Source organism: Typopeltis vanoorti, chromosome 9 (assembly GCF_054136105.1).
Source record: "Typopeltis vanoorti isolate ZY-2024b chromosome 9, IOZ_Tvanoo_1.0, whole genome shotgun sequence".
Classification (NCBI taxonomy): domain Eukaryota; kingdom Metazoa; phylum Arthropoda; class Arachnida; order Uropygi; family Thelyphonidae; genus Typopeltis; species Typopeltis vanoorti.
In genome coordinates this window covers 132,695,910-132,720,097 of record NC_143557.1, presented here as the reverse complement: position 1 = coordinate 132,720,097, position 24,188 = coordinate 132,695,910, and the positions used below count along the sequence as shown (strand labels likewise).

The 24,188-nt window shown below is 37.0% G+C and overlaps 1 protein-coding gene across 1 annotated transcript in view; it reads right to left on the bottom strand.

Moving 5' to 3' along the window:
- MESR6 (misexpression suppressor of ras 6) overlaps positions 1-20,176 on the bottom strand; it is a 388,255-nt gene extending 368,079 nt beyond the window's left edge. Inside the window, exon 1 of the mRNA XM_090397939.1 lies at positions 20,023-20,176. Coding sequence (XP_090254065.1) covers positions 20,023-20,109 — 87 coding nt within the window. The 5' untranslated portion in view covers positions 20,110-20,176. The remainder of the gene's footprint in view (positions 1-20,022) is intronic.
- Positions 20,177-24,188: the final 4,012 nt, after the last annotated feature.

The window sequence follows — 24,188 nt, the reverse complement described above, 5'->3', positions numbered from 1 at the left end:
GTGATGAGCAAGAAATGATTAGGGAGATCAGTCTTGTGAGTGATTATTATGGGAGGTTTTAACTACAACAGCATAAACTGTGCAGAGGAAGCAGCATACAGTAGTAAAGAAATGAAACTGCTGAAATCCTTGAGAGACAAATGCCACAGGTAATATGTAGTAGAAGGAACATAAGGATCAAGAGTTTTGAATTCAGTCCTTGTAATCACAGGATCTGATTGTAACTGAGATGTCAGTCTTGACCCCCATTGGTGAGTGACCAGTCTTGACTGGGAGACTAAAAGTATCGATGAGAAAGGAATTTATGTAGAATTATAAGGGCAGATCACTGTAATAATCTTAGAAATCAACTTTAGGAAGTTCCATGGATAGAAGAATTGCAAGGGAGAGAATCAACAGTGTGTGTGTGGGGGGGGGGCTAATGAGGAAATCTTTATCAGCAACAATAACAAACTATATTATTATTAAGGGCTATTCAATGGAGTCCTTGAACTTATCGAGGGAGGCCCAAAACATCATGCCAAAACATTATCCAACATTCGTGCAGTATCTATTATACTTTGCTTTAAACTTATTCACAGTAATGGCACCCACAACAAACTTTAGCAACTGATTCTACTCATTCACAACTCTCCCAGAAAAAAATCTAGTCTTGACATCCTTGCTAACTACACTCTTGCTCAGTTTCCAAAGATGGGCCCCTAGTTCTCTCATCACCAGCCCTGTTCTGAAAAATTTCCTCTGTATTAATTTTATAAAAACATTTCGGAAATTTGTATGTTTCAACATATCACTCCTTTGCCACCTGTCAACCAATTTCTGTAGCTGACAAATCTTCAACCTGTCCTCATAAGGTTTGTTCTATAGACCTGCTAGCATCTCGGTCACTCGCCTCTGAATCCTCTCCACCTCCTCATCCTCAAGAAACTCGGGTGACCAGATCTGCACAGTAGTCAAGATGGCATCTTACCAAGGTTCTTTAAACAGAAGAATACCCTGCTTGTCAGGGTATTCTTCAGTAGCCAAGTTATCTGATGAGATGCTTCAGCCACTTTTGAAATATGCTCTTTAAATGTTAACTCCATATCCACTAACACCCCCAAAATCCCTGGCTTCATCAGTTTCCTGGAATACAGTTCTATTCAATGTGGTACACTGCTGGTAATCTTTTCACCTCAAAATGAATAAACTTTGCAACATTAAACTGACATCCATTCTTCTTTGCTCAGAGTGCCAATCTATCCAAATCATCCAACAAAATTTTAATATCATCTGTATTAACTACTGCCCTGCCTAATTTTGCATTATGCTTTCTTCTTTTCCTTCACTGCCTCTTTAACTTCTTGTGTCGACCATGGAGTTCTGATTTTTCTATCCTTGCACACAACCTCACCACAGATTGAATGAACCACCATGGGAAAGCTCTTGTCACCTGTACTTGCTTAGAGCATCCTGAAGAATCCCTATTCTCTTCAATACAACCCCAATCTTCCTTTTGGGTTCAATATGTAAATGATATGTTTGCTATCTGGCCAGACTCAGAAGAATCTCTACTTCTGTTTTTAACAAAAATCAACAGCCTACACCCACACATCAATTTCACTATGGAAAAAGGACATAAAATTATCCTTTCTGGATATTCTCCTTTCCTGTACCCCTATTCACCATAAACCTACCTTCACAGGCTGCTACATACAGCAAGATTCAGCACATCATAGATCTCAAAAAATAGGAATCTTTAAATATTTGCTCAACAGAGCACATGTTATCTGTTCTTATTCCCAAGCTCTCCAACAAGAATTGAGCACCATCCGATGTATCTTACTACAGAATGGTTTCACCTCAAGGAAGTTTAAATGCACCCTGGACTCTTACAAGCCCACTGCCAAAAACACTGAACCTGTACAGCGAGTCCTTATCCCATATATCACAGGCATCTCTGAGACAATTGCTGAGATCATGAAAAGATACAATTTAGTTCCTACATTTTGTCCTATCAATAAAATCTCCTCTTGGTTAACAACTACAAAAGATAACATAAGCCTCCTTTCTCTCTCTCTCCCCCTGGTGTTTGTCAAGTTCATTGTAAGTGCTTCATCCTCATAATGAACAAACAGGACATTTTGTTGAAAAACAACTACAAGAACACCAATTATATTAACAACAATACAGCTGAAAATTTGGGCCTTACTCAGCATGCAGTGGACACTGACCATGAAATCCTATGGTCCAATACTCACCTTTCACGTCAGTGCAGGGTTAGGTTTGCACAGTTATTTAAAGAGTGTTGAGGCACTTCGACACAGTCCAAATTTAAATTGGAATGACTCTCTCTCTCTACTGCCAAGATTTGGGAGAGTCCCATCCTCATAAATGGCAAGCAATGGGGTGTTTCTCCCTTCTAATTAATTTTTTAAACTTGAATTAATATGCAGTGTCATTTCATTATTTAAATCACTTAATTTTAAATTTGGACTTTGTTATCTTATTTCATTGTGACCACCCACTAAATGGCATCCAGCATGTGAGCTCTATAAATAGGATTAATGTTCTTTGTTGTAACTTCACCTTATGATTATGCTGATACACTGATGATGACCAGTTAGTATCTGGTTGAAATATTTGCAGTAATAAAATTATAAAATTTTTATATTGTTGTGAATACGTGTCTAATAAACATTTCTTCAGAGAAAAGTTCTTTTGGCACCAGCCACTAGCATATTCATTGAGAGTTTTTTTCAAAAGGAGAAATATTCATGAAGAAATCAGATATAGGCATCTTCCAAAAATGGTAAAAAACATGGAATGAGGCAAGTCCATGCCCCCATTTTGCTCCCTGGGGCCTTCCATAAGTTACACTCCGTACAAGGATGCTAACAGATGTCTGTGAAGAATAACGGACAAATCAGCGGAAGAGGATTCGTATCCCAATGGTGAAATGTGCAGAAGAATCTTCAGAGGAGCAGACCTCTATAAACAACCTGCTCATTTGGTTCCAGTTGTCAGTATGGTTAGGGTCCCTACCTGGGGTTACAAGGAAAATTAAAGGATTAAATCCTCTGACAAAGGGAAACAGGTTTGTCAGTACTGACACAAAGTCTCATGATGACAGTAAAGCTTATGATTAGAAAATTGCAGATGGCAATACAGTTTATTGTGTAGCGTCTATAATGCTGCAGGTGAATTAGCAAATTAAAAATAGCAGATGAATTGCAGCCAAAAAGAATAGGAGATAGGCAGGAGGGTGGCTGTTCATTTGAAGCAGTCTGTGTGAAATTAGGGCTAGTAAGGCAAAATATATAGTTGATTGTTGCTATAGACCAGGGTGTTCCACAGGTGACTGGAAGACACGTCTTCTATGGAAGATCTGTAAGACTTCATCGGCAAATTAGAACAATGATAACAGGTAGAGTGACTATTATGGGGGACTTCATAATAGTCACTCTACCTGTCTATAATAGTCACTAATATAGACTGGAAAGAAGAAAGATCACATGGCAGGAAGGAATGGAATTTATACACCTACTGAGAGATAATTACTTGAGGCGCATGTGATGGAGGGGACCAGGGGAGCAAGAGTATTGGACCTAGTCATAGGATCAGAAGAGCTATCCATAATCATGGTGGTAACACCGTCTCCGATTGGCCAAAGCAACTATGTAGTCTTGACTTGAGAGATTGTAAAACATGAGGAATATTCTGTCAAGAAGATACATGGAACTACAAGGCAGATGATTATGACAAGCTTAGGAGGAAGCTTAAATCTGTGCCATGGCATAAAACACTGCAGGGTAAGGATGTTAGTAGTGCATGGGAGATGGTTAAGGGTCTAGAGGAAGCAATATTAAATTGTATACGTAATGTAAGGAGGGTTAATCAGGTAGGAGCTAGATGGATGAGTAATATCATTAAGCATGAGCTCCAGAAGAAAATGCTGTGGAGGGTATATAAGGAGAAAGTTGACCAAACAACTCATGAACAGTACAAAGCTCATGCAAATAAGGTGACCAGCATGCCAAGGAAGACAAAATCAGATTATGAGAAGAATCGAGCTGAGCAGGCCAAAGGAAATCCTAAGAGTTCTTTCATTACATGGTAAGTAAAAGGAGGAATGACCATGGATGATTAGCCTTAATGAGTGATGATGGTCACGAGGTGAGAGAAGCAGATAAAATAGTTGAGTTACTGAGCAACCACTTTTCAACAGTATATCATCCAAGTTAGGTTACTGCTTTACATATGTGACAGACACTAATATGGGAACAGAAGTGGATGAATTGGAGGTTCTCAGGATATTGCAGAATCTCAATGTAAATACAACTATGGATTAGATGGGATATCAGCTCAGGTTTTGTGAGAATGTGCAAGGGAACTGGCAATGCCTCTGACTAGGCTCTTAAATTTAAGTCAGCTCTGGCAGAGTTCCAAGGGAGTGGAAAGAGGACAAAATAATTCCCTTGCATAAGGGAGGTTCTAAGACTGTATTATCAAATTATAGACCCATCAGTATTTCAGACATGGTAGTAAAAGTACTGGAAAAATTGGTCAAAAAGAGAATTCAAAATGGGTGGATAAAGATATGATACTGTATGAGAGGAAACGCGACTTTGTGAAGGGTAAGTAGGTCATGCCTTAGTAATTTACTAACTTTTAATAATAGAGTAACAGCTGAATTGGATAAAGGAAATGGCCAAACAATGAGTCTGCTGAATTTTGAAGGCATTTGACAGAATACCACTTGGAACTCTCTTTCTCAAATTAGAACAAATTGGGATGGATTTGAAGGGGATAAAAAGGGGATAAATTAACTGTGGAAAGGGTACAAAGGTAGATAACAAAGATGGTTTCAGAACTGTACAATGATAGTTATGAGGATCAGATGAGAGAATGTGGACTGCAGAGTTTGGTGGATAGATGGAGAGATGATATGATTGAGACTTTTAAACTGTTGAGAGGTGGTTACAAGATTGACACTGGGGAGTTCTTTCGCTTGGTTGAACAGCGGGAAGGAGTGATGACAAGAGGCCATCCCTGGAAGTTACGAAAGGAAACTGTGAGCAAGAGGGTGAGGAGTGGTTTCTTTGCATGGAAAGTGGTTGAGCAATGGAATGCACCTGATGGAGTGGTGAGAGAGCAAGAACGGCCAATGAGTTTAAGGAGTGGTATGATAGACTTTGTGTTTCTTAGGGGAGACCTCCCCTCGATGAGTCTTGATAGACTGTGTTTCTTAGGAAGGAGCTCCCATGATGAGTCTTTTGACTCTATGGAGGCCAGAATAATAACAATAATAATATGACAGGTTATGTCATATTATTATTGTTATAATAATAAGTGGGTGGCTGCTCAACAGATATCAAAAAGTGGTATATGGAATGGCAGAATCAAGGCAAAAACAGGTGACTAGTGGTATGCCGCAAGGTTCAGTGCTGGGACCATTGCTGTTTAATTTGTACATAAATTATATAGGAAATAACCTGAAAGGAAATATTCCATTGTTTTCTGATGATGCAAAATTAAGTAGAGTAATAGTTAATCAAGGCAATGTAGAGAACTTGCAGAACGATTTAAACAGGCTGTTAAGTATGTCAAGTATGGTCAAAAGATAATGGATGTCATTTTGATGTGGAGAAATGTAAAATTATACATTTTGGGATAAACAGATTACAAGCTGTGTACAACATTAATGGAACTGTACTGCAGGAAATAGAAGCTAGAGATTTAGGGATGATAGTAAACAGAAAGTTAAAGTTTGGAGAACATGTTGCTAAGGTACCCATAAGATTGTTCGGCTATTGAAGGACACATTAACAAGCAGAGATAAGAAGCTTGTTGTTCCTCTTTATAAGGCCTTGATACATCCACACTTGGATTACTGTGCTCAGATCTGGTCTCCTGCTTTGCTTGGGGATTAGGAAGCAGTGGAGAAGATTCAGAGGTAAGTGAGCAAGATAGTGAATGGTCTGTGGAATATTCCCTATGAGGATAGAATGAGGGTGTGTGGATTGCAAAAGTTGGTTGTTAGGAGAAAAAGAGGGATATGATAAAAACACTTAAGTTGCTTAAAAGGTTTTATAGAACTGATGCAGGGGAAATGCTTCAACACTTGTCTAGAGGGGATCAGAGCAAGGGGTGGTCAATCCCTGGAATTTGAACAAAGGTGAGGTTAGCAGGGTGTGAGGACTAGGTTTTTTTCCCTTGGAGAGTTGTGAATAAGTGTAATGGGTTGCCAGTCATTGCGAGTGCTTTGTCTGTTAATGGGTTCAAGGAGAGGTATGACAGATTGTGAAGATAGTTAGATAACAAGCAATTCAGCAATTTGCTCATATTTTATAACAATGTTACAGCCGAGTTGGATAAAGGGAATGGATACACTATGATAATGTTGGATTTTTCTAAGGCATTTGATAGGATACCACACGATAGGCTGTTGTGTAAACTGGGATTGGAATATGGGATTGGAACATAATCTATTGACTTGGATCAGGGGATGCTTGACAGACAGATATCAAAAAGTGGTATACAGTGGATGTGAATCTGCCAGATTTAAGGTAACCAGGGGTGTACCTCAAGGTTCAGTCTTTGGGCCATTATTGTTCAAGCTATACATTAATGACATCAAGCAGAGTCCATCATCAAATTTGCAACTGTTTGCTGATGATGCGAAGATAGGCAGGGTAATCAGGGATGTGACTGATATTCAGCAATTACAAAATGATTTGAATAGACTGGAAATCTGGGAAAACGAAAATGGCTATCAGTTTAATGACAGCCATTAGGAAAAGGATACACAGTAATATACTTGGATTTCGCAAAGGCTTTTGATAGAATACCTCATGGTAGATTGACAGCCGAACTAGAGAAGATGGGGTAGGATATTAGATTGGTGTATTGGATTGGAGACTGGCTATCTGATAGGTATCAACAAGTTGTGTATGCGGGAGCGATATCCAGGTAAAGGAAAGTCACTAGTGGAGTGCCTCAGGGGTTTGTTTAAGGCCCACCGCTGTTTAACTTGTATATTAATGATATAGATGAAGATTTGAATGGAGATATTCAGTTGTTTGCAAATGATGCAAAGTTGGGATGAACCATGAAGTGCAGTGAAGATGTTGTGGCCTTACAGGAAGACTTGAATAGATTGAGTGATTGGGCACGGAAATGCGGATGTGAGTTCAATGTTGCAAAATGTAAAGTTTTAAAATTTGGAAAACAAAGATGGGATGCAGAATTTATGCTTGATGAGAATATATTGTTGGAGGTAGAGGAAATGAGATCTGGGGGTGATAGTGGATAAGGATTTAAAATTTAGGGGACACATCGCCAAAATTGTGAAGACAACACAAAGGCTTCTGGGAATGATGCAGAGGACACTGACGTGTAGAAGTAGGGAGATTCTTGTTCCGTTGTATAAGGCTTTGATTAGGCCACACATGGACTATTGTGCTCAGATTTGGTCACCGGGTTTTCAGAAGGATGAAGAGATGTTGGAAAGGGTCCAAAGGAGACTGACTAAGGTAGTTTCTGACCTCTGGAATGTCGAGTATGAGGAAAGATTGAGAAGATGTAATTTGCAGTCTGGTGGACAGGAGGAAGATGGGAGATATGATAGAGACCTACAAGTTGGTAAGGGGTTGTTATAGGATCAATGCTGGAGAAGTTTTACAGAGAATAGTGGGAGATCAGGGGAGAACCAGAGGTCATCCCTGGAAACTGTATAAAGAGGGTGTGAGTAGGGGAGTGAGAGGCAGGTTTTTTCATGAAGAGTTGTGAATGATTGGAATGCCTTGCCTGAGAATGTGGTGTCTGCAAAGAGTTTGAATGTGTTTAAATCACGGTATGATGAGTGGTGTGTGTGTATGAGTCTTTGACTCCATGAGGTCTTGGGGTGGTAATAATAATAATATTAGTAAGTGTAAAGTTATGCACTTTGACGTGATTAGAGTTTCAGTGGCATATTATATTAGTGGGGTTATGTTACAAGAAACTGAAGTGGTAAGGGACTTGGTGTATTGGTGGATAAGAATTTAAAGTTCAAAGGTCACATAGCAAAAATTGCAAATACAACTCAGAGGATAATTACTATGTTGAAGCAAACTTTGAAATGTAAGGATAAGGAAGTAATTTTGCCTCTTTATAAGGCTTTGATAAGGCCACACTTGGATTACTGTGCACAGATTTGGTATCCCGAGTTCCAAGGGGATAAAGAAAATGCAGAAAGGGTGCAAAGAAGAGTTACAAAGATTATATCCGGATTATGGGATTTAGATTATTAGGACAGATTGCGAGTATGTGGATTACAGACTCTGGTTAACAGGAGAAAGAGGAGTGATATGATAGAGGTCTATAAACTTTTGAATGGGTGTTATAGCATTTCAACTAATGAAATTTTTCATTGTATGGAAGGTGGGGAGAGAACATGGGGCATCCATGGAAGTTAAATTTATTTGCAGTCAAGAAAGGGGTAAGAGCTAGGTTTTTCTCCCAGAGAGCAGTGAGTGAGTGGAATAATTTGCCATTACAGGTAGTGTGTGTGCATCTAGTATGAATGAATTTAAGGGTAGGTATGATAACTGGGGTGGGTAATTTACAGCCTCCCTCGATGAGTCAAGGACTCATCGATAGAGACTCAAGGCTAAACCATGCCTTGAACCCATTCACAGTTTCTGCACTCTTCCAGGTATTGCATCTCACTCTCCATAGAAAGAACCTGCTTTCACTTCCCTGTTCACATTCTCCTTATACAGCTCTGGTTTTACCTTTGCTTCCCTCTACTCTATGAAATATCTTCTCCACATTAATCTGGTAACAATCCCTCACCAATCATATCTCTCTCTCTTCTTCTTCTAGGATGGTTTAAATAAACTGGCATTGTGGGAAAAAGATAATGATCATCAGTTTAATGTTGCAAAATGTAAGGTTATATGCTTCAGATTGAAAAGGTTACCCACTGTGTATCGCATTGATGGTATTGGACTGCACGAAATTGATGAGGTTAGGGACTTGGGGAAATGATGGACAGAGTTGGAATTGAGAGACTATATTGCAAAAGTTGATAAAATAGCTCAGAGAATTACTTGTATGTTGAAAAATGCCAACAATTAAAGATAAGGAGGTTATTATCCCTCTTTATGAAGCTATGGATTTGGTTGCATCTTGATCACTGTACACAAGCTGGTCAGCTGGGTTTCTTGGAGATCAGGAGGTGGCAGAGGATTCAGAGATGAGTAAACAAGCTGGTGACAGGTCTGTGGAATGCTCTTGTGGGTTGCGAAGTTTAGTTGATAGGCAGAAAGAGAGGACATGATAGAAATAAAGGAAAATTTTCAATACATGACAAGTAGTGAACGAGAATTTGAGGTTACCCTTGGAAGTTCCACATACTCTCTCTCTCCCCACCCCTGCTCTATATTATACCTTTTGCTCCACTGACCACCGTTGTTTCTCTGCTGCTTCCACTCAATAATTCCCTCACTCTTCTGGTCTTTTGCTCACAAGGTCATCTTTGTATCTCCAAACAACTTGCTTCTCGTGTTCGTTTTTTTAATTTTATTTAAACTCACTTTATCTTGAAATTATGTATTTTTTTTAACTATCACATTTAACAAATATGTTACATGCAATAGTCAATATAAGATGAAGTATAATCTTCTTTCGCTATGCTTTATCAAGTGTTAAACAGGGTCAGCATTCCCATCTTTAATCTTCTTCTTCCCGATTCTCCAATCCAGGGCATCTTCCCAACTCCATCCTTTCTCCCTAAGATCCTCTGCCACCTTATCCCTCCATCTGAGTTTCGGCCTGCCTCTTTTCCTCCTTCCCTCCACCTCCATATGCTCCACTCATTTACCAACATACTCCTCACTCCTCTCTACATGACCAAACCATCTCAGCCTGCTTTCTTGTACCTTCTTACCGATCAGTCCCACCTTGATCGTCCTTCTGATGTAGTCATTCCTTATCCTGTCCTTTGTCACGCCACTCATCCATCTCAACATCCGCATCTCTGCCATTTCCATCTTCCTCTCCTGTGCCTTTGTTGTAGGCCATGTCTCCGCACCATGAAACATCGCCGGCCTCACCACCATCTTATACAGCTTTCCTTTCATCTTACAACTCACTCTTGTCGCACATGACCCCGCTCATCTTCTTCCAGTTCATCCAGCCGCATGTTATTTGGTGCTATATTTCCTCGTCCAGGTCACCATTCCTCTCGACGACTGACCCAAGTTACTTGAATTTCTTCCCTGAAGTTAACCTTTCACCCTGGAGTTGTATGATCATGTCCTTATCACTCCCCGTTGGCGTATGTTCGGTCTTTACGCGGTTAATTTCCTCTCTCTCTTCCAATACCTTTCACCACTCTTCCAGGATCTTTTCAAGCTTCTCTCGGGATGATTAGCAGAGAACAATATCATTGGCAAACATCATGCTACCTGGCGTCTCCTTCTTGACGTTCTCCACTAGTACATCCATGACCAGATCAAAGAGGTAGGGGCTCAGAGTTGATCCCTGATGGAGCCCTATGACAATGGGGAACTCCTCTGTCATGCCGACACCTGACCTGAGTTTTCGCTCCCTCATACATCTCCTTCACCAACCTCACGTACTTTTCCGACATCCCCTTCTTCCTCATACACCTCCATACCTCCTGTCTGGCCACTCTGTTGTATGCCTTTTCCAGGTCTATATGTAGCTTCGCCTGCATCTACCTATATTTTTCCACCAATCGCCTCAGCGCAAATATTGCATCCCTCTTCCTGGCATAAATCCAAACTGCTCATCACCAATTTTTGTTTCCCACCATATCCTTCCTTCAATTACTCTTTCCCATATCTTCAATGTGTGTGACATCAGCTTGATCTCTATATAGCTGCCACAATCTTGAACATCTCCTTTTCCCTTGTAGATTGGGACGAGGATGCTTTTCTTCCATTCCTCTGGTATCTATAAGATGAAGTATAATAATCACCATAATGGATTTTTTAGTCAGTCAAGTTTTAGAGACTGAGGAGGCCAAGGTTCGATGAATACTGGTCAGAAGTCAAGGGCTATAAAAGCAATTAAGACCACAACGAGATGAACATTGGTCATCAAACAGAAATTCTCTCTTCATGAGATGTTAGTCATTATGTTTGGAGTTTCATGTCCAGTATCTGGGCACATGATTAAAGGTGAAAAGAGTTTAATGACTCCCTCAAACCAAGGTTAGAATGTTCCAAGATAATTAAGGTGTGAATGACTAAGTTTAGTATGTAGCTGCAAAAGATAAGATTTCCTTCACTTTGATAAGACAGCATAAGAATAACCAAATAAGAGCTTGATTTATTTAGTTCTGAGTGAGCAGAAGGTATAAAACAAGATAAAGGTATTTATAAAAATTTTATGAATGTCTTGATAGTTCTCTATGAAGAATCATCAAGAGAATGAGTTAATGGTTTGCTGACTTATGTGAAACAATGCGAGCTAAATGGTTAAGTTCTGTTAAGGCCAAGTTCCATGTGCATATTTAAAACAGCTGTCTTCAGTGATTCAACCTAATCTTGTTTCAACCTAATTTTTATTATTAGTATTGCATATGTAATATGCAATACTAATAATAAAACAATCAAATCAATGTGAGACAGATGAATCCCGACAGACATAATTTCTTGTTTTTAATTGTAACTCTGAAAATTATTAATTTTATGTCTAATGGAGACTTTTACCTCTCTCTCTCTCACCCAGCATCAACAGATTTTAAATACACTTCTCAGATAGGTTCATCTACAGTAGGCAGTAGTAGAAGATGAAGTTATCTATAGGAAAATTGATATAGGAAATATACAAATAAAAAAAAAAAAAGCTCAAGCTTGTCATGGTGACAGATTTAGTCTATTTCCCAGGTGCAAATTCTCAATAACAGAAAAATAATCTGTATAACTGCTGGCCTGGTTCACAGTAGTTAATTTATTAGCTTTCCAATCAATAGGCTGCAGGTTCAAATCCCATCATAGGTATGGATTTTGTGACCGTCTTAAGGTGGAAGATGAAATTTTGTTGCAAATTGAGACACTCTGCCCTGCTTATTAGACTTGAAGTAGTTCAAAAAATTTATGTGTGCATGATTGGTCCTTGTATATTATGTAAAATTAATAAAAGAAAAATTTAAAAAATCCCTCAAACCAATCCACATTACTAATGCAATGTATGCTGCTTGGAAAGAAGTCAATGACACCATAATATGAGGAGCAAACAATCATGGTGCCCACCTTAATAAAATGTAGGACCTCTTTTTGCTGTGATGACTGTAGCAATCCTAGGGCATACTTTCCACAAGTGTATTTGGTAGCAATCAATGGGAATTTTGGACCATTCTTCCTGTAGGCATGTAATCAGGTCCTGGATTCTTGTGGGGTAGACACTAGGATGGTCCAGTTCATCCAACAAATGTTCAATATGGTTAGGATCAGGGCTCTGTGGAGGGCAGTCAAGTGTGGTGATATTCATGTACACAAACCATATGGTTATAGTAGCAGTATTACGACATGGTGCATTGTCTTGCTGAATGGTCAGTTCCATAGAAATGCCACAAAGTAGGAAGAATTGTATTGTCCAGAATGTTCAGGTACCAGTTCAGTGTTTGTAGTACCACAAACAGAGGTCCAAGGCCAAACTAGGAAAAGCAGGTTTGGCCTTGGATTCACACTGCTATCTCTGAATTTCATAGTTGACATTATACATTCTGGTAAGACTTCACCAGACATCTGTCACACCTGTCCATCTGCTCAGTAGAGGGTGTAGAATGATTCATCGCTCCATAACACATAATAATATGTGGAAGCTTTCCAAGTTTCCATATCTCACTGTACACACTCTCTTAGCACCACTGAAGATGACACTGCATGTTGGTTTGGTAATGTGGAATTTGCATATTGTGGTGTTACCATGGAAACCTTTGTTGTGAGCCTCAGTTCTGAATGATTTTGTGCAGATTCATGTTCCAGTCAATGCCCAGAGCTCCACATTTAAAGTATCAGCTGATGAATGGCAGTTTTTATATATTATCTTTCATAAAACCCTATAGTCATGTTCAGTGAGCGGGGTGAATCATCCACTAGGGATAGCACTTGCAGTTTACTCCCTGAACTTCAATCTCAGCATGGTATCACTGATTGGTGACCTGAGATGTCCTAATCTGTCAACAATTTGCTGAACAGATAGGCCTACAACATGGCACCCTATCACAATACATCTTTTAAACTCTGCGAGTTCCTTTCTTGCAACCATTTCACCTGGACACAGTTGCACAGACTTCGAGCATTATATTCCTCCAATTTATACTAGCTACAAGCACCTGGCAGGTTACATGGCACAATGCACCTTGCCCATGGGGTTGTCTGTTGACTTCTTTCCAAGCAGTGTATGTTTACAAATTTTTTGTGGAAAAAAAAAAAAAAACTGCTGAAATCAACATCTGCATTTCACTATTATCGACACCTGATCTTCACCAACGAGATAATCATTCTAGTGGTAATGGTAACACTCCCCATGCTTATTTAATAATATGCATTAATTTTACCAAACAAACAGTTGAGGAATAAGAGAATATTATTATTATTATTATTCAGGCCTCCAAGGAGTCAAAAGACTCATCGAGAATATCCTAGGAAGTTATATAATGTGGAACTTCTTCTTTCTTATTTATGGTGAGCAAACAGAATTCTTATTTCTCATTCTTGTGATTTTTCTTATTTAGAGTGGTGAGTGAGTGAATCAAATCCATCTGCCAAGGAAAGTGCTATGACAACAGAGCTGTAATAATCTGCTGTGCTTCCCAACTTTGCATCATCTGTAAACAACTGAATATTTCCAATCGAACCTTCTTCATTATTATTATAATATACTACTGAGGCACAAAACTGGTGACTTTCCTCTTCCAGAAATGGGACATTATATTGAGCAATACATAGTATATATTTAAGTTGTAACTGAACAGTTTGAAAGAGGAACAGGAAGATGGTCCGATGTTAAATCAGTAGAGGGTGAGACAATCAGGGTGCATATTATCTCCAATGTTATTCATCATTTATATGGATCTCATCATGATGAAATGTGGCATTAAACCTGATATCAATATTGGAGATGTTAAAGCCCTTGTCTTTATGCTGGCGTAGGCCTAGTTGGCAGAGTGGTTAGCATACCTGCTCCCCAGCCAAAAGGCTGCAGGTTCAAATCCTGCCACAGGCATGGATTTTGTGATTGTCTTTCATCTTTATACATTCATTCATACAAGTGTATAAACACTCTCCCAAGATGGAATGGAGTCACCATGAGAGAAGTAGATCCAACCCTCCCTCAAGGGGGGAAGCCTTTACCCAACCTTGAGGAATATATAAGCTGATGGAAAAAAAAAAAAAAAACTTTACGCAGATGACATTATACTCCTAAATAAATGGAATACAAGTCTGCTGGATTCGCTAACTAAATTGAAGAACTGCTGTAATAAATTTGGTATTAAAATAAAAGCAACAAAAAGACAGATTTGGAAAATATCAACTGCATCCTGAATGGAGAACCTACAGCACATGTAAATATTTAGTTGTATAAATGTTTTTTTTTTTTCAATTGTTACCAAGTAAATTATGCTTTAGCAAGAAATTATTTTCATGTGAAGTATCTATACAAATTTTGCTTCTTGCACATTTCGGCAATTAACGAATATTAGCAAATATATGCTTCATATAAGTTTCATTTCAAAGGTATTGATAAGAAAATACAAAAAAGATTACAAATGCAAAATCTTAAATATAAATACAATAAATATTATAATAATATATATCCATATTATGATTTTTTTTTTTTTTCGATGGGGCCGTGAAATATTTTAATTTTTCCAAAGGGGGCCTTGGCATCCATAAGTTTGGGAAGCACTGATCTACATCAATGCCATCTACTTCCCACAATCACCACTAGTATTTTTTGTCTGTAAATTGCGTGTGTCCTGAAGTGCTGATTTCTCTGTATGCGGGATGAAAAACCAGAGTTTCTGGGAGAAAAAACCTACCTCTGTATGAGATTGGCTAACTCACCTTCAATTGAAAAAGTCCATATAAAGATTCCTCCCATCACAACAAGAAGTTACTACAGTATCCCATAATGCAAAATACTGAGCCAATTGGTGCGAAGTCAATGGCTTCTATATACAAGTAGCCTAGTTATAAATATACTTCACATGCAAACAGCTTTCACTTGGGTAAATAATTAAACAAGAATATAATTTCTTGGTAAGTATATTGTTGCTGAGTAAAACATTTCAGCTATTATATGCATAGTATTTAGTGAAGGTGACAAATTAAATATGGAAATATAGAACTAGCAAAGCTGGTATGGCAGGAAGTCACTGAATAAACGTATATGCAATAAGAGAGCAATTAGTCAAAACATTAAACTAGCTTTTATAGCAATTATGATATCAAAATTGGAGATGTTAATGTCAGCTCTTTGCTTTATGCGGATGATGTTATACTTCTAAATAAATCCGCTACAAGTCTGCAAGATTCTCTGACTAAATTGAATAGATGTTGTAATAGATATGGTATGAAGGTCAGCAATAAAAAGACAAAGACAATGAAAATAGGCAGAATCATTGAAAATGTCAACTGTGTTGTGAATGGAGAACCTGTGGAACAAGTAAAACATTTCAGCTACTTAGGCACGATTTTTACTGAAGATGGTAAATTAAATATAGAAATAGACAACAGAATCAGCAAAGCTGGTATGGTGGGAAGTCAATTGAATAAATTCATATGGAATAAGAAAGAAATTAGTCGGAACACTAAATTAGCTGTATACAAGACAGTGTTCAAACCAGTTTTAACTTATGGATCTGAGAGCTGGGTCAGAAGTAAAACACTTGACCAAAGACTAGAGACCGCAGATATGAGAGTCCTGAGAAAGATTAGAGACGTGAACAGATGGCATCAATGGCAATATCATATTACAAATGAGGATATTAGGAAAGAACTTGACATTGTCAGCATCCAGGAATGCGTTAGCAGAGCTAATCTCAGGTGGTATGGTCACTTAAATAGAATGGGAGAGGAAAGATTAGCAAAACAAGTGTTCTCTGCCAGGTTGGCAGGAAAACGACCCAGAGGAAGACCAAGATGTAGGTGGATTGATATGGTACAAAGTGCCTTAGACAATAGAAATATAAGATCTGATAATGTTGGAGTCTTGACAAGTAACAGACTGATTTGGAGGAAAATTGTAGATAGGAAGTTAGTAATGATGTAATTTTTTCATGTAGTACTGTCATATCCTGTACACCCCTTGAGGGTACATGGCAGGAATTTGATGATGATTAAACTAGCTGTATATAAGACAGTGTTCAAACCAATTTTAACTTTTGGATCTGAGAGCTGGGTTAGAAATAAAATGCTTCATCAAAGATTGGAGACCACAAATATGAGATTTCTGAGAAAGACTGGAGGAGTGAACAGATGGCACCAGTGACAGATTCGTATTAAAAACAAAGGTAGTAGGAAGGAACTTGACATTGTTGGTATTCAGGAGTGACAAGTAGAGCTAACCTCAAGTGGTATGGTCACTTAAACAGACTGGGGAAGAAAATGTTAGTGAAACAAGTGTATTTTTGCCAGGATAGCATGAAAAAGACCCAAATGAAGACCAAGACCATAGGTGAACTGATATGGAAAGAAGTGCTTGAGAATGAAATAAGATCTGATGATATTTGAGTCCTGGCAGATAACAGACTAATAGGAAAATTGTTGAAAGGAAGTTAGTAATGATGTAATGTTTTCACATAGTACTCTCATAATATCCCATAACCCCCCCCCCCCAACAAGAGTACATATCAGGAATTGAATTTGATGACATAAGGAAAGGAATAATAACAGGATGCGTACCTAGTCATCTCTTTTACTTCCACTTATCTTTCTATAAGTAACATGATTAGGTAGGAATTACAAAGAGACAATTATGGAAGAAATTTAAAGAAGGTGATCAGCAAGCATATGAGCATGCAGATCCCCATGGAGATGATTAGTATGACAACACCATAAAGTAAAATTCCTCTATACTCTAGAAGCATATTCTGCGATTTGATTATTGTGTATTACACTGAAAGCATCTTGCACTCTACCTCTTCCTATATGTCCAGAAATGTCCAAAAAAGTTACTATTTTCTCAGAGAAAAAAATTAAAACAATAAAATACCATTGATATTTTTACATGGATAATTCTATCTAAAAGAAAAGAATAATCTATATAAGTAACAAATATAATGAGTCTTGTTCATAGTGAGATAAAAATGCATGCCTACCACTCAAAGCTGTATGAATTCGTTTACATTTTTCTGACCTATTACAACCAGAAGTAACAATCAAATATCGCACCACTTAGTTATACAATTAACCTACTGTTTTTGTCTAGGAACATGCCAGAAGCATTACAAATAAGAGAAAGGAAGCCATTTCGCTCATTAAGTTTATTCACCTCAAAATTGTTGGAATAAGTAAAACATTGTTGGATGAAGATTATATACGGAGAGGAATAGAAATGGATCAGTGAATGCTTGGAAATGGATGCCTTTCACTTCTAAATGAAGGCAAATTAGATGCCTTCATTTAAAATACCCTTATAAAGGTTCTGCATGAAAGTTGAAGTTTTTCTTTTAGGAGTCTCAAGTTTTTTTTTTTTTTTTTTTTTTATCAGCTAGGAAAATCAGCTAGGGGTGGGGGGACACATGCAGTTCACACACAAAAATATATATTTAGGCATAAGACTAACTACTTTATCCTAAAAATATGGTTCTGAAAGCTAATTTAAGCAGAATCTGTGGTACATATCAGTTAAGTACCACAGATTATTATACCTAAAAGATGAATGTCAACAAGGGAAAGAGGATAAGAAAGAGCGGCCCTGTGCTATTATTAATATCAAACATCAATGTCAATGATTCAATTCATCCACCGAGAATAATCCATTTCTCACTTCCTTGCTCACCATCCCATGTAACTTTGAGGATACCTTTTACTTTCCTTCCCTAGCCTCAATGTTGTAAAAAACCAAACTTGTTTTGAAATGAAATGTTATTTTATACCTTTCTAAGTGTACAAAATCACTTAGAAAGTGATTTTATACACCAACACTTTTTAAAATAATTCTGTATGCTGCTCTCCTTTTCTCCCCCCCCCCCTTTTTTTTTTTTGCATTTGGATAAATGTCCAATTATCTTAAAATAACAGTTTTGAGAAAACAAAAACAATAGATATCATTTTCTTGAAAATGATATCTACTAATTTAGAGATAAAACTATTACAAATAGAAAGCTATAACTTTTATATTTAAAAAAACGATTACATGTGAAGATTATAAGTGCCCACTAAACCTGTCACAATGACAAATTTATTTTCCTGTATACTGCTTTCAATTTTGCTCAACTCACCCAATATATAATATCCTTCAATGATACCATTTTATCACTAGAGAAACCTTGCTCCAGTTTCTGCACCAAGTGGTGGAAATCCGATACGAAACCCTACGGTAAAATACTAAAATTTTAACAACAGAGGTTTCCATAGGACCATATACACTAATAAGTCACACAATTAAAGAACAACAAATGTGATAACAATTGGCAGATCATCATCTCAGATTTTCAAACAATTATGATGAAAAGAAAAGCAGGTATTATTTGCATGCCTCCATAGTCACAAGACATTGTGTGCAAGTTATAGGATTAAAAATTACTCTTCATTATATTTCTACAGAATAATTAACTCATGTTGAGGAGCATGTGTATATGAAAAATGTACAAGAGTAAAACATTTCTATTAAGTGGGAAAGGATGCATGATGCAAATCATTGGAATAAGAAAACAGCATCAACCAATGGGAATGGAAGAAACTAATGGACTAGATAGGAGCCAAACTATGGAATGACTATGCTTTACAATCAGAATAGCACAAGTATCCATATTTTGTAAATTGAACTACTTACATTAGACCAGAAAGTCTGGGAAAAGCCTTGTTGGCTTGAGAAGACCAATATTAAAATTTTACTTATCATCAAAAGTGACCAGGGAATGTTAATTAGGAGAATTTACCCCTCAAGATTATTATAGGTATTTTATCTTTTGCACACAATGCAAGAATTTATGTTGTTTCCTACCTCCCTCCTCCAACACACACACACCTCTTGTTTATATGTAAAATTTTCGGAACTGCCATATAATTTTTTATTACATAAATTTTCTGAAGTTGATCCGTTCCTATACCACTATGTTACATTTCTAATTCATTCGTAAAACAATTCTATAAATAGTAACAAATTACATACATCTTTGTGACTTCAGGAGGCGTTGTATAATAAGAATAATATCATTATAATAAATTAAAACCAATAATTCGAGAAATAATAACCATAGTAGTAAAACCATTTAATTTTGTGGGAGAGGAATAGCTTTGCTGTTTGTTTTTTTAATGTTCCTGCAGCTGTCACAATTAAGATTATTTAACCGTCCAGAGGGTGACAAGTATTCGTTCCAAAAAAAGTTTGCAAAACCAGAGAAGCCAATGGTAAGGAATTACTTAAACACTTTTTAATTAATTCCATCGAGTAAAAATAAATCTAACATCTCTCAAGAGTGTAACTGATGTACAAAATATTATTTTCTAAGCTAACACTAATAATTTATCATTTGAACTAATCAAGTTACATCATTTTATGTTAGAAGCACACCTTATTAAATGTCCCTAAAATTATTATGCGCAGAACTTTTCATTTCAGGTTATTATTATAAATGTAATACATTAAAAATAGCACAAGGACAATAATATTAACACTGATGAAAACAAGCGGTACTATAATGCGTAATTGGAACCCATTTGCGCAACTCGTTAACAGGTTCAACAAAATTGTCATTAGAACACAGCGCAAGAAAAAAAAAAAAATCAATGAAATTAATTCAGAAATGTGTACGTTGTCATGGAAATTGCATACAAAATACGTATGCATTACCTCATTATGATCTTCAACAACAAAAACGGGTAATTCTATTTTTCGTTTTTTATATGCCAAAGCACTTGAACTTCCCGCTTTTTCCATATTACACGTGGTTTTCGTCTGAAATCAGCTGACGGGAGAGGATCAATCGATGCAATTCAACGGAGTACGTAAGAAGTGTCCACATAACTGCAAAACATGACCCGCACAGTAAAGCTATTGGGTGCCACCTATTGGCATTGATCGGAATAATTAAAAAAAATTCCCAATAAACTTTTGGTAACTGCTCACAAATTTAATTCTGTTGGTGTTCTTTTCACATTATTAGTAATTGCTAGAAATAACTAAATTTATATTTAAAAATTATTGAGTAGATAGATTATCTCTTACTCTTTTCTTGTTTTATTTACTGATTATATATAACAATAATAATTACTATTATAATTATTATTTTATAATAATCACTCTTCGTTGCAGGTAGCAACCACTATGAAACTAGATTGGCAGAAGACAAACTTCTAGCTGTGATGCCAACTATTAACTAGTGGAGCTTTTGAAGACATCTAGAAGAATATATTAAGGCTTTTTTCCAACCGAATCCCAAGTTCATTATTGCATACAAATAGAGTTTTCTCAAGAAATGAACGGAAGCGTTTTACCAGCAATTCAGAAAATCTACTGCACAATTCTTCCTTGTTGTTGTTGTTGTTACGTAACACTTTCATTACAGACTCATTGCCGGAGGTCACTCTGTCTATATTTTACCATACTTAATCTTTCATTTCTGCTCTATGCAGTACGTATACTAGCCCATAGGCCACTATAATAGTATTTTTAACTGTGAATTACTTGTTTCTCTAGCCTGTTTGCAGTTTAAAAAACGGTGTTAGTTTCCATAGGGGAGAAAAAAATGCTGACTCCTTATAAAAGCGGTTAACTCACCTTCAAAGGAAAATATCCAAAAGAAAAATACTTCTCTAGTCATGTAGGGGACGTCGAAATCGTTTGAAACTGAAAGTATATATTCAGTCATTCTTCCAACTGTGCTTGGTAGGAGTTGCGTGGCGGTTGTCTATTTCCTACTGATGTCTTGTTGCTAGCTTGAAATGCCATAAACTTGACATGATAGTTAGTGATCGATGGCCACCCATTTCAAAAATGATTTACAGAATTTAGACCGAAAATATCACCTACTTCCTTAGTAGAATGAAAAACGTTATAGAATTTAAGTTTGATGTATTAACGTTAAACAATTTCCTCAAAGAAAATTCGATTTTTTTAATAAAAAAAAAATCGAACCCTAAACGCGAATATAGGCAGAGACGTACTAGTTTCAAACATTAAATGCCGTGACTTGACACCCGAGGCCTAAAAGTATGGCTCATACTATCTTTCGTGATATAAAAAGACATCAGAAAAATTTATTTGCTTATTTATAATATCAAGGGCTTGGGTTGAAAGAACTGAACCTCAAACATATAGGATGAAATAAACCTCTTCTCTCCATGGCGAGAAATTAATTGAAAAAATATGGAATTAGATGGCTTTTACCACATAGAAACTTTGCCAGACACACTGGCCATTAGTCACTCCTCGAAAAACAAACACCACCCAAAAAACAACTTCCTTTACAGGCGAATTATCACTCCTGGCAATGATTTTATCACAGAATAAATTAAATAAAATACCAAGTTGTTCCTTCATGTCAGATAATGCTTCTTTCATGGGAAAACGAGGTAAGATATGTTAATAACATCTATGTGATAAAGTCAATGCTTTTACGCATTATTAATTCATTCATGAACTACTAATATTGAAAGATTTGTTCTTATTATTTTTTGTAAAGAATAATAAGAACATCTCTTAGAAAGCCTCTCAGGTATGCTCTTATATTTCGTTATATTTTATACATTTTCTAGAATTATTTTCAATTGCGCTGTTATAATGAGTCAGTCAGTAGTAATAACTAATCGATATACGTATATCGATTTCAGCCAGTCTTTCTCACATTGCTTTTTCCCATAGACTATGACCACTTACTCTTACAAAGACACATGAGTAGTTCTGTTTTTTTTTCTCCTCAACCACTTCTCTGGGAATGACAGTGTTGTGTTATACGAGGGTAGTCTGAAACGTTTCTTGGTCTCGACCATAGATGGGAACACTATCGGCAAAATCTTTTTTCTAAGTTGGTACTTCTCCCATAAGCATCCATATGAAATTATGAAATTGCAAGTCATTCTATCAAGGAGTTTGTTTTATAACGATGTCTGAAGCAAAAGTGTTGTCTGTATCCCTTGAAATGGATAAAATTGATTGAGTACCGTGCGGTTATAAAATTATTTATAAAAGAAGGTTTAACGGTAAAAGAAATTCATTCCAAGTTCATAAGCGTTTATGGAAACTCTTCTCCTTCGTTTACGAGAATAAAGAAACCGGCTGCCGAATATAAACGTGGCCGTACCATCCTTGAAGTTGATCCACGTGAAGGACGTCCAAAAAGTGTAACAACACTGGAAATCATTGATCAAGTGCACGATATATTATTGGATGACATGCCAGTCAAAGGGCGTGAAATTACTGAGACTATAGGCATTTCAAAAGAATTGTATAATATATTGTATAATATATTGTATAATATATTCTGCATGAAGAATTGCAAATGATAAAGCTTGGCGCAAGAAGGATGCCGCGCTTGCTCACAGAACATCAAAAACACACTGGCGTGAAAGTCTCTGAACAGTGCTTGGAGCTTTTTAACAAGAATAAAACTGATTTTGTGCGTCGATTTATTACTATGGATGAGACTTGCATTCACCATTACACACCAGAATCAAAACATCAGTCAGAACAGTGGACAGAAGTGATTGTTGAGAGCAAAAGAATGTCAAGTTGGTTCCATCAGCAGGAAAGAACCAACTTTGTATTCTTTTGCTCTCAACAACCACTTCTGTCCACTGTTCTCACGAAAAAATTCATGAGAAAAAAACACTTGGTTTGCAGAAGAAATATATAAACTTTCCTCAGGACAACATCCTCCCCCAAACGTGTTTTAGCAATGGGAAAATTAAGGGATCTGCACTACGAATTGTTGGAACATCCACCCTATAACCCAGTTTGGCTTCATCTGACTTCTATCTCTTCCGAAAACTAAAACTCTTCCTCGCTTCTAAAACTTTTTCTTTGAATCAAGAGATGATTGCAGTTGTTGAGGGGTATTTTGAAGATCTTACTGAGAACCACTACAGGGACGGGATAATGGCGCTTGAAGCATCGCTGGAATAAATGCATTAGTCTTAAGGGAGATTATATTGAAAAATAAAAATAATTTTAAAATTATAAATTTGTTTTTTTCATTGTTAGGCCGAGAACCTTTCAGACCACCCTCGTAGGTTTACACATTTCTGCCCATGTTTTGCCCACAAAACTGCTGCCTTCAATATCAATGCTGATTGTTTGATACAGTGCCGTTAATACAGTAAGATGGAAATGTGAATTGCCCTGTCTTGGGAAAGGGAGAGGAAACAAGAGCATTGCCTTGTTTACTCTTACTAACTAGCAATAGCCCAACAATGGCACTCAACTGAGTTGCGGAGAATATAAAACGTTTTTGTAGAAATTCCTACAGCTCTTGTAATGAGGATAAACAGTTATTTTACCGGTAATGTGATTTGTAATAGCCATGATAAGCAATATATTAGAATCTAACCTACAATGGTTAGATTTTAATACACTGTTACTAAGACTAAATCTACTCCGTTTGGGGAATAACAAACTATAGGAGATTCGTATAATTCGTACAGTGGAACATTATGTAACATTATCCAACATATGTAACCTTGTGGAAATATTTCTGGTGTCATAATTCCAGAACGAGAGACGTTGGTGATTTTCCGGCCTTTTTTAGCAGATTACTGAATTTATCAATCACTGTCACACTGAAGGAAGTTTACGCTATTGGAATCTTGCTGATTTGAATCCCGCAGTTTTTCAGAGTAATTGCCTGATAACTCACTGAGACAATAATATTTCTTAATATTTTCTGTAACAAAACCAGATGGCAGCAGTTTATGAGTGAGCTCACTCTAATATCTTTAAAATTATAAAAGAAACCATAAATCATGATCTCTGCCATTAGTGATAGCTTAAGATCAGAGACCACTTCCCACTAATTTCTGAAA